The following is a 12,560-nucleotide window of genomic DNA, read 5'->3' on the forward strand; positions in this document are numbered from 1 at the left end:
TCAAAATAAATCCAATAGCTTTGGGGTTTAAACACTGAATCAGACATCAAATCTTACAGCCACTGGCCTGTGACAACTCTGAAGTACTCTGAAGAAAATGTGGCTGCCAAATAGTGAATCCATATTCAGAAAAACACGAAAAATGAATAACGCGTTCTACAGTGGCACTAAAGGGACATGGTTAGCTGCTTGCTAGCAGTAGCCTGTTTACAGTTACAGAACATAAAATTTGAGCGATGATTGACATGCAATGGCATGCATATTAATAGCGGCTCCCTGAGGCTTTTATATACAGTATAATTTTATATACTTTATATACAGTATAATTACTGAACAATATAACTGCGAGAGAAAGTACTGAAATATATTTTTTCCTCCCATCTGGTATTTATTTCCATTAGGGGTTTCATAGTAGACACGATATTCGGATTCAGCCACATCACTACATTACAATATTACAATATATAAAAATGAATTAAGTTACTTTTTATGGAATGTAATACTTTTTACTTTTATGTTACCTTTGCCACCTGGGCTAGGCTTGCTTATTTATTTTTAATAACAAAAATCCCAAAAGTTACATTTTTTGTAACTGTTAAAGGCCCTTTTACACCAAAAGTTAAATGAATAAGCCTCCAGCTGAAGGACATGCCTCTGCCTCTACATTTATTCCTGATTTTATTTAATATGGAGACAGAAGAAGCAAAGTAGTAACTTAAGTTTTGAGTAATTTTCTTGTAAACTTAATAGTAATGCGTTACTAGTAGCTACTTAAAAAAAGTAATCTGATTGTGTAACTTGCGTTACTTGTAATGCGTTACCCCCCAACACTGTCTGTAATAGATTTGATTTTGCTATAACACAATACAACAAGACAAAGCTGTTAGCTAATACATTAAAAAGTTACGAAAGTTTAAAAACCTGTAATACTAAAACAACACCTGAGAAAGTTTATCCCATTTCTTCAAAAATTTAAATTTCAGTGTTTTTTACAACCAGTGACTGTCCAATGTTGTGGCATCTTGAAAAACGATTTTTCTTTTACTATTAGTAATAATTTTTTATTTAGTACGTTTACATACAGTCCACAAGAGAAAATAATAGTTGAATTTATAAAATAAAAAAACCTTTTCAAAAGTGTTTTTTTTTTTTTTTTTTTTTTTAGTAATAGTTGTTCATGACTCCCTTATTTGTCCTGAACAGTTAAACTAAGGGAAAATGTAACTTATTTTGTCTTCAGGGGAAACATGTAACCATCTTCTGTAGCATCTGAATGGCAGGACTAAATAAAAAAATATGATATTTAGGCAAAATAAGAAAAATGTACACATCTTCATTTCGTTCAAAAGTTTACACCCCCTGGCTCTTAATGCATTGTGTTTCCTTCTGAAGCATCAGTGAGTGTTTGAACCTTATGTAATAGTTGCATATGACTCAGTTGTCCTCAGTGTGAAAAGATGGATTTTAAAATCATACAGTCATTATTGGAAAGGGTTCAAATACACAAAAATGCTACAAAACCAAAGAATTTGTGGGACCTGAAGGATTTTTCTGAATAATAGTGGTTGGTTAACCTGTCCAGGACAAACAAGAGACTCACAACTATCACTAAACAAAACAAACTAAAAAAGCAGCTGTGGATCATTCAGGTAACAACAGCATTAAGAATCAAGTGTTTGTAAACTTTTAAACAGGGTCATTTTAATCAATTCAACTATTATTTTCTCTTGTGGACTATATGTAAACATTGCATGTGAAATATCTTATTCAGGTCAGTACTAAATAAAAATAACATGCATTTTGTAAAATAACTAACATTTAGCAGATTCTGCAAGGTGTATGTAAATGTTTGACCTCAACTGTATCTATGGTTCTGATTGGTTGTTAGCATGTTGCTATGTGCCGGTGTGCCAAGTTGTCGTAAACATGTTGCTGTGCGGTTGCTAGAATGTTCCGAGTTGTTAGTAGTGTGTTGCTTGGTCCCTCAGAGTTGTAAAACCCTCATGTACAAATCCCTCACATTGGAGAACATTCACGCTATAAAAACAACACACTTGCCAGAGTGACGAAGAACCTAAGTTCTTACAGTATCCTTGTTTATGACTGTAAAATCTTGTTCACATACTGTAAAAATGCTGTACATATTGCTCTGGTGGTCTACGACAGCCACAAAATGGAGGCTGAGGTAAATAGCAGAGCATGTGGAGAAAAACGCCACCCACGCTCTGCTTCGACTTCTCTAAAGAACAGTTTCATAAACACTGACCGGCACAAATTGACCAATAAACACTTTCAGACACAAACACACACTTGGAAGGAGAAAAAGGCAAACGCAGAGCTTCTTAAAAGCCTGTTCTCATTTCTTGGTTAACACAAAAATGTTCACTTCAGGCTAATGGCTCGTCAAGCACGACGTATTGTTCCTTCAGGTGAGAAAAGAAAAGAGACTCGTCAAACTAATAACAGAGGATCTACTGTTCTTCATTCTGACAATCTGTCAATCTTTCTTAGTAAGCTTTGGACCAAAATCAGAAGCTGTCTGGTTTCGCAAGTAGCTTCGAGTCTTTCAGGAAGTAAAAACTATTCTGGATTGAAACACAAAAGTAAAAACAGTGATACTGGAAGAGGATCAAAGCCTGTTAATCAGGACAGTATAGAGAAGAAGTGAGTCATCTGGATGTCAGAAGCAATGGCAAGATCCACACTGATTCAGACAGAGCAGCAGGTTAATGAGGAAACATCAGCTGTGCTGATTCCTATTAGCAAGGGCAGTGGCCTGCTGGTTAGGTTTCAACACGTAGCGAAACCTTTCTTACACACGTTTAACCAATTATCTAAATGGTGACTCCCTTTCGACTTCTATCGCACTTGAATAAAAGGTAATAATATTCAAATTCTAACATAAAAGGTCTTTAAAGTAGTGTTTTGGGTAATTTTTGCTTTGGCACAGTATCTGCCAAACGAACTAAACCGAAAGTGCAATATGGCTTAATCCCTTCATCAAGTCTCTTTTCGCTGTGTTTCAAAGTGAAGCGCGCACTTCATTTAGGCGCTCAGCTCATGATGCGGTGTTTTCTGCGCCTGAACAGAATGGCTCTGTTCACAGTGAATTAATGCATTGAACTCTTGGAGCTCTGAAGTTTAAACTCTCAAAGTGCATTAAATAAAATAACTTAACTTTAAAATGTACAAAATATACTTTTTGTTTTTAAATATCGCGATAAATATCGTATTATGGACTTCATATCACGATATTATTGTATCGTGAGATTTTATAATCAGTACATCCATGTAAAATTCTCTTGCTATATGATTCACTAGGCTATTTGATTCTGATTGAGATTTTTTTTTCCAGGTTCCTATGAAAAAATGATTAGATATTTTTTTTTAAATAATGCATTCAATAACTGATTAATAGCCTTTTCTTTCTAATTTAAGTAAAATTACTGAACCTAAACATAGAAGCCTGACAAATGAAAGACAATCTCAAAAAAATGTTTGCCTTTTTGGGGGTTTTTGCACATGAAATCCTCATATATTCAATTGCTGGCATCTCATATGGAGGTTTATTTCAAATGCTAAACGTTTTTAGAAGCAAATATTATTAGATATTATATTACTCTAAATGTCAAATAATGGCATATCAAAAAAAATAAATTAAATACTTTTATTCAGAAAGGATGAATAAAATTGATCAAAAGTGACTATGTATAGTATATACAGAATATTACAACAATTTCTGAAGGATCAGGTAATTATGCTGAAAATTCAGCTTTGTGTCACTGGAATAAATTACATTTGAAAACATTTAAATAGAAAATAGTTATTTTAAACTATAATAATAATATTTCACTTCGTTTTACTGTATTTTTGAACAAATATAATGAAGCCATAGTGGGCATAAAAGACAAAAACCTTAAAAAAAAAAAAAAAAAAAAAAAAAAAAAAAAAAAAACATAACCACAACTTTAAAGGTGCTGTACAGTGTTTACCATGTTAAAATGTACTACATATCGTAGAGGCCATTATCAGAGTCATTTGTAGGTTATTTCCCTAAGCTTTATCATCTCAGCATTCAAACTCATTTCCATCATATCACGAGTTCTGCGCATTATGCATCCTCAACATGATTACACTGCAGTTCAGCGTGGAACTGACCGCTTTTTTCCTTAGCAAAATTGTGTTTTGTGTATGTATTAATCAGCAACCACAGCGAAACAGCGCAAAAGTGCTGATGCATCACCAGGAATAAGGAAACTCGCTCTAGCCTCTGATAAACTTCCAAACTGTCGGTTGATGCAGTAAAGAAAACAATGAATCAATCTGGTGAGTTTACTGAAAAATGCTTATACATATCCCAAGTCAGCCACATTGAGGGTTACAAGTCATTTTTTAATGAGTAAGCCTTATGGGACGGGAGACAGACAAGGAGAGCTGAGCTTGGTTCTGTGATACACAGATGAAAAAAGACAAGATCTAGTTTAATTACATTTATTAGAAGAGCTGACCCCTTAATTAAGGAAGACTTTTTAATCGGTCGAGGGCATCTCTCAGTGGACAACACAAAAGGAAGCTCATTAAGGACCCTGTCCTTGCCAATTACTAAAGCAGGACAGGTATAGACACACGCATAACGCCATCATGCTCATAATAAATAAATGAGCAAATAGGTGGAGAGTCAGAGCGAGGCAGGTCACGAAGCAGGAGACAGATTTAATTCAAACAGGCTCCAAAAAGTCATGTTGTGCGTTAAGAGAAACAAATGGGGTAAAATTCTGAATCGGAGAGCTTGCTCAGGGGCGATTCGGTTGTGTGATAATCCCCTGCGCTATCAGAAGAAAATCAGCGAGTGCATTATTTTAATTCACTAAACAGCTGCCGCCCGAGTAAGACAGAAAACAGGCAGCTCAGCCGGTGGCCTTCAGTGTTGCCACTGGAAACTGTGTTCCTATTGGCCCTTGGCCACTTACCGCATTTAAACGAGAGTTTAAAACGGATTTGAGTCTCGGCGGACAGAAGGGAGTTTAATGAGGAAAATTAGCTTGAAAACAAATCTCTTCTCAACCTGTCAGTCGGTGACACAGCAGGACATTAATATGAACTGATAATGAGGAAACGGTGAGCAAGACTTCCTGCTGCTACTGCAGAGGAACATATACATCTTATTTTTCCCCTTATTATATCATCTGCATATCAAATACTGCACACAGAATGCATAATGTCCGGGCGGGGTTAGTCTACACATCATAGTTTGTGGATTGAGAGCTGAAACTGATCTGAGAACTGTGTTCGGATGAGAGAGGGGGAGGTGACTTCACATTTATTCCATTCTCTGGTTACTCTGAGTAAAAGCATTATATTCCATTATCAAGAGACCCACAGAGAGAGAGAGACAGAGAGAGAGAGAGAACTTATAAGGTCTGATATTATCTTTCCAGTCTCAGAGCAATCTGACCTGCTAGATGAATTACTGCAGTGACAACAGTCTTGTTTTCACAGGAACGTTTATAGAATACTTTCAAAGAGGTCTAGAAATCGGGTATATATACACAGTGGGGTCCAAAAGTCTCAGGTTAGAAGTGAAAATGTTTCTTTTTTGCCATTTCTTCCCTCATAAACATAAATGAATTTGTCTTATCTTATAACTTATTCAAAATTACATTAAATATTCAATTCAAACATACAATGAATTCACAACAAATTCTATAATGATATTTCAAAGCCAAAAATGCAAGGGTGATGCAACTCCTGATATCCTGATATTATATTGAAGAAAAAGAAGCCTCATTAAAATAATAAAGTTCTTGAAAAGGAAAAAGTTGTCATTATATTTGATTATTACTTCTTAGAAAGAAATCTACATTACTGTTTAAACGTTTGAGTTCAGTACGATTTTTAATGCTTTTGGGAAAAAAAGGTCTCATTCTCACCAAGGCTGCATTTATATAAAAGAACTAAAGTTTTATAATTATAATAAAGTTTTATAATTATAATAAAGTAATATAATGTAATATAAAATAATATGATATAACATAATATAACATAATATAACGGCTGAAAATAGAATAAAATAATAATAAAAAAAAAATAGCCAGCCAATGCACTAAAAATAAAAATTTTCCCTCATTTTAATGCCATTAAAAATGACATGTAAATAAATATAATAAACATTTATTTTAATAACAGAATAGAATGGCTGTAAATAGAATGAAATATTTTTTAAATAATAATAATAATAATAATAATAAAAAGAGAAATTGAATAAAATAAAAGCACAGATCAGAGTCAACAAGATTCTATTAAAAATTACATTTAAATAAATATAATACAAATTTATTTTAATATAGTATTATAATAAAGTATTATAATAAAGTATAATATAATATAATGGCTATAAATATAATAATAATAATAATAATAATAATAATAATAATAATAATAATAATATATAAAAAAAGAGAAATTGAATAAAATAAAAGCACAGCCATTGCACTAAATTATAATTTTTTTAAATATCTAAATATCAACAAGATTCAACAAGATTCTATTAAAAATTACATTTAAATAAATATAATAAAATTTATTTTAATATAGTATTATAATAAAGTATTATAATAAAGTATAATATAATATAATATAAAAATGAATTTTAATATAGTAATATAATATAATGTAGTATAATATAATGGCTATAAATATAATAATAATAATAATAATAATAATAATAATAATAATAAAGCAATTATTTTCACTATTTTCACTAAATATCAACAAGATAATTTTAATGCTATTCAAAAAAGTACATTTAAATATATATAATAAAAATGAATTTTAATATAGTAATATAATATAATATAATGGCTTGAAAAATAGAATAAAATAATAATAAAAAAAATAAATTGAATAGAATAAAAGAAGCACAGCCAATGCACTAAAACTACAATTTTTCCCTAATTTTAATGCCATTAAAAATGACATGTAAATAAATATAATAAACATTTATTTTAATAATAGAATAGAATAGAATAGAATAGAATAGAATAGAATAGAATAGAATAGAATAGAATAGAATAGAATAATACCAACCAAACCCATTGGGGTAATTCAACTTTTTCTGAAAAATGGTACTTTGCACATTTTTTAAAACTAGATTTTTCCTGAACAGTCTTATTTATCACTGAACATGAATAGAAACTACTTCATTAAAAATTATATTTTCAAAATTATCTTTCATTAAGTGAAAAGATGAATTAAACTTCACAAGATCAGAAAACTCAAAAGAGAGAACATCTGACCAGGCTCCAAAGATCATTGTCACAAATGTACTTCTCTGAAATAACTGTAATTCATTACAACTTTTCAAAATTCTTAAATCCAGACATTCCAACCAGACTGTACATGTCAAACAACTTGATTTATCTGGTCTCAATACACAAAACACGCACAGACATGCATATATAGGTTGGCTAAGCAGCTAACTCTGCAGGCTACAGATTTGAGCTCAAGTGCTCACTGGATTGATGGCATAAGGAAGCTGAGCTTTCTATTTCCATGCACACAGAGCGAGAGAAACAGAGATAGAAGAGCTAAAGGAAGGCCGCTCTATTTCTCGTATCAATGACTCATGCACACTTCCTCTGTACAGAGCGGGAAGTAGACCTTTATAATAATCTATAATATATCAGAGCGGTAACTAGATACACACTAGAGACTGCGCTGGTCTTTTCCCGTCTCTCAATCTCTCTTTCTCGCTCCCCTTCTTTTGCTCTTTCTCTATGAGCTAGTTGATCACTCCTGCCCCACTACGAAGGTCTTTCCGCCCCTAGAACGGCCTGTGCGTCCGTGCACACATTCACATTTCCTTTGACCCTCCGATTAGCTGGATTAAACAGAAGATAAAAAATGCAGAAGTCACAGAGATCGCAAATGAATTAAACATTGCAATCTGCAAACGGGCGACACCTTTTAAGATCTAGAGAGATTTGGGTTCAGACGGTCTGAGTGCTGTGCTTGGAATGGAAATCAGCTTAATTCCATATTATTACTTTATTTTTATCTCTTATCAGAAGCAATTAAAATAACCTTACATTCCAAGAGTAACTCCTCAAACAAATTTATATAATGAAAAATAAAACAATCTTGTGTTCAAAACACTCACACACACACAAATGGAACAGAATATTAGCCAATGCACTAAAATATCTTTTTAATGCTTTAAGTATAATGAAGTAGTATAACAGAATACAGTAGAATAGAATAGTTCAGATAATTTTTAATATAATATAAAAGACTAATTTGAATGCTATTTAAAAATAACATTTAAATATAATAAAATGTATTTTAATATAGTATTATAATAAATTATTCTACTAACGTAATGAAGTAACAAGTTAGAATAGAATAGAATAGAATAGAATAGAATCCACACGTTCCTACATTTTTGATGCCAGCTATAAAAAAACTGTAAAATATTAATTGTAAAAATGCAGTGTTTTTATTAAGTATTAGAGCACTGTTAAATTTAAAACCTGAAGAGAAACCTAAAAACTAAGGCTGTAAATAGAATAAAATAATAAAAATAAAAATAATAAAATAAAAACAGAAATGGAATAGAATAGAATAGAATAGAATAAAAGATGCATGGCCAAAGCACTGAAAATATCACCTTTTTCCTAAAAAATAATTTTAATGCTATTAAAAAAATAAATGTAAACGAATATAATAAAATACAATAAACAATAATATAATATAATATAATATAATATAATATAATATAATATAATATAATATAATATAATATAATAATAAAGAAAATATAATATAAAAAAAGAAATGGAAAAGAATAAAAGAAAGTATTTGAAATGTAGTTAAGTTATTAATTTGTTAGAGAACTGGCAAATGTAAAACCTGAGCAAAAACCTAAAACTAAAGCTGTCAATAAAATAAAACTGTAATAAAATAAATAATAATAAAGAAATAAAGACATGGAACAGAATAAAAGAATTTAAAATATATTTTTTTTCCTTAAAATCAAAAAGATTATTTTTAATGCTGTTAAAAAAAATAAATGTAAACAAATATAATAAAATACAATAAAAACTATAATATAATATAATATAATATAATATAATATAATATAATATAATATAATATAATATAATATAAAGATAAAGAAAATATAGGGGGGAAAAAAGGAATGGAAAAAAATAAAAGATGCACAGCCAATGCACTACAAATATTTTATTTTTCCTTCAAATCAAAAAGATTATTTGAATGCTATTAAACAAATAAATGTAAATGAATATAATAAAAAGTATTCTATTATAGTATTATAATAAAGTATTATTAAATAATATAATATATCTAGACAAATTAATCCACATGTTCCTTAATTTTCTTATGCCAGATAAAAATGTGTAAAATATTCTCTGAAAAAATGTAGCATTTGAAATGTAGTTAAGTTATTAATTTGTTAGAGAACTGGCAAATGTAAAACCTGAGGAAAAACCTAAAACTAAAGCTGTCAATAAAATAAAACTGTAATAAAATAAATAATAATAAAGAAATAAAGACATGGAACAGAATAAAAGATGCACAGCCAATGCATTACAAAAATAATTTTTTTCCTAAAAATCAAGAAGATAATTTTAATGCTATTAAAAAAATAAATGTAAATCAATATAATAAAAATTATTTTAATATAGTATTAATAAAATACTTTATTAATAAAGTATTATAATATAATATAATATAATATAATATAATATAATATATCATATCTAAACAAATTAATCCACATGTTACTAAATCTTTTTATGCCAGTTATAATTATTTTTTTTCCTGTGGGGAAAAAAAAAGATAAAAATATGTAAAATATTCTCTGGAAAAATGTATTATTTGAAATGTAGTTAAATTATTAATTTGTTAGAGAGATGGCAAATGTAAAACCTGAAGAAAAACATAAAACTAAATCTGTAAATAGAATAAAATAACAATAATAAATAAATCAAAAAGAAATGTAAACTAATAAAAGATGCACAGCCAATGCACTACAAATATCTTGTTTCCCTAAATAATCAAGAAGATAACTTCAACGCTATTAAAAAATATTTAAATAAATATAAAACAAATATATTTTAGCAATATAATATAATATAATAAAAATTAGAAAAATATAGTGTTTGAAATATTGCTGTTACGTATTAATTTGTTGGAGCACTGTTACATTTAAAACCTGAAGAGAAACCTAAAACTAAGGCTATAAATAGAAATGACCAATTTTTAGAATGCATAATGAAACTGTAACATTAAATTCTGTAAATTTTTCCTTTTTCATTATTAATTCTCCTTCTTATTACCATACCCGGGGGTACTCGTATCGCTGAACAAGCCAAACTTATTAATCAACTAGCATCAACTGTCACAACATTATCTCTTTCTCTATCTAGATTTATATACTGGCAGTACAGCAAACTGAAACTCTTTCCAGCAAACAAGCCCAGGCTCATCAAACTGGCTAAAAAAACTCATATTCTAACATTAAGAGGCAGAAGACCCCTAATGCTCTTAATTAGCCTGAAAAAAAAAAAAAATCAACTAACTAGTGACCTTCACCTTTCAAATGCTGACTACAGCAGTTAGGAAAGCCATCAGTGTGTCTGGTTTAGTGTGCAGATGTATGCTAAATCACAGGCCTGCTGAAGAGCAGCACTCCAGCACATGACCAGACAGTTCACCCCACTTACTCGCTCACTGCTAAATGGAGGAGAGAAAAAGCATTTCTCCATGACAAAGAGCTTTAATTGATTAGAGCTGTAATGAAAACTGAAAAGACCAGATCTGATTTGAAAGACACATCTGGAGACGAGAAGAAAGCTGCTCAAAACTTACTTTTCGCCAAAAGACCTTCTCCAAAAATCGGCGGCATCGGCCTTGGTAATGCGGAATGTGTCTCCTTGGAACTGTCCACCTGGAAAGATGGCTTTGATCTCGGCCAACATGTGACTGAAGATCAGCGAGAGCTTGGTGAGGTTCCGTCTGCAAGAGAACAAGACGAACAAAGGCAAAAGCACAGGGTCAGTACATTAAACAGACAGGAAATCAGCAGTCAGTGCAAGTGTACACACACACAGAGAAAAGTGAACTCTCAGCATTCTCTATTGAGCGAGTTTCTTGTCCTTGAGCTTGTCTGGAAGTTAATGTGCCATACGCGTCTCCCTTCAAACAGCATGAGGATACAGTGCAATCTGATGCACACAGTCTGAAGGGCATGTCAGAGCCATACCAGAAAACAAACGCTCACTGGGCTCCAGCCAACAGAACAGAGACCATCTGCTTCTGTTGCAGCTGAACACTGCAAGATGATGACCGATTGTCTACAGAGGTGTAGTTGCTAAATATATTTCTGAAATACTTAAATATTATAAAATTAATTTGCAAATCAGACATTATCACAGGGCCCTATGATTTCCGCAATGCAGAAAACGTGGACGGAATCGCACAATGTCCAGAATTTGCCAAATTTTGGAAATCAAAACTAAGTTAGTACATTTAAATCAAACGTGAGTCTGTGAATATCGTCATATCATATACATAGGGCTGTCGCGGTTAAGGAATTTCCCTTGCGGTAATTTTGAGTGGCTCAGTAGCGCGGTATGCGGTATTACCGCCATATAATTGTGTGTAGGCTGTTACAATGTAAGGTCATATTCAGAAATCAATAAACCGAAACCAAATCGCGTTGATATATGAAGTGAAGTAAACAGTACTTACATAGAAACCTAGCCAGAAAGAAATGCAAATTTTGAAGAAAAATGTCAGACATACTTAGAGGCTTTGCATCTGAAATCTTCGTGTATATAACATTTAGCGCGTACCCTCTCGAGTTTGACTGGACAAGAGACTTTCTGTCAGTATTTCACCTGCGTGTTTTAGGCGAGCTGTCAGTCAGTGCAGTTTCATTGTTACGCCACAAGATGGAGGCAAGAGACTATCTTTTGAGTAAGTCTTTAATCCGTTCATTCAACTATACGTTCAAAAACGCTTATTTATTCAAAGAGAGACGTAATGAAACACGATGTTAAAATCATTTCAACTTTAATCGCCACTTTTAAAGGCTCAGCTGACCAGCAGAGCATCGATGTTAAGACAGAGATTTCACTTTCCTTGGACATGACAAGCTAGTTTCACATACATACCTGACTCGATCTGAAAGACAGACGCAGGTAATCGCACAAGCTCAGTCGATCTCTCTCTCATTCGCTGTCTGTTTAGGCTTGTTAAGTGCATATCTACTGAGCCTCATAATAAACACATTATGTTATCATTACTAACTTATTACTAATTTAATATTCAGCGCACAGGCATTAAGTGAGAAGGGCAAATCCTTAGGAAAAAAAGAAAACAGGCAAATATCGCGGTTGCTGCGGTTGTTGCATTCCTCTGCGGTTATGCACGTCAATAGCGCGGTTATCGCGACAGCCCTACATATACAAAGAGAAACTTGTAGGTCTTCACAGCAACCCTTCAAAATAAAAGCTGTTTAACTTGAAGAAACTGTG

General features: G+C 31.6%; 1 protein-coding gene across 1 annotated transcript in view; it reads right to left on the bottom strand.

Moving 5' to 3' along the window:
- The window catches only part of cblb (Cbl proto-oncogene B, E3 ubiquitin protein ligase), a 91,485-nt gene that overhangs the window by 29,181 nt on the left and 49,744 nt on the right, over positions 1–12,560 (bottom strand). Inside the window, exon 4 of the mRNA XM_073829243.1 lies at positions 10,891–11,037. Within this exon, the coding sequence (XP_073685344.1) occupies positions 10,891–11,037 (147 nt within the window). The remainder of the gene's footprint in view (positions 1–10,890; positions 11,038–12,560) is intronic.

The sequence above is a fragment of the Garra rufa genome, chromosome 23, assembly GCF_049309525.1.
Source record: "Garra rufa chromosome 23, GarRuf1.0, whole genome shotgun sequence".
Classification (NCBI taxonomy): Eukaryota; Metazoa; Chordata; class Actinopteri; order Cypriniformes; family Cyprinidae; genus Garra; species Garra rufa.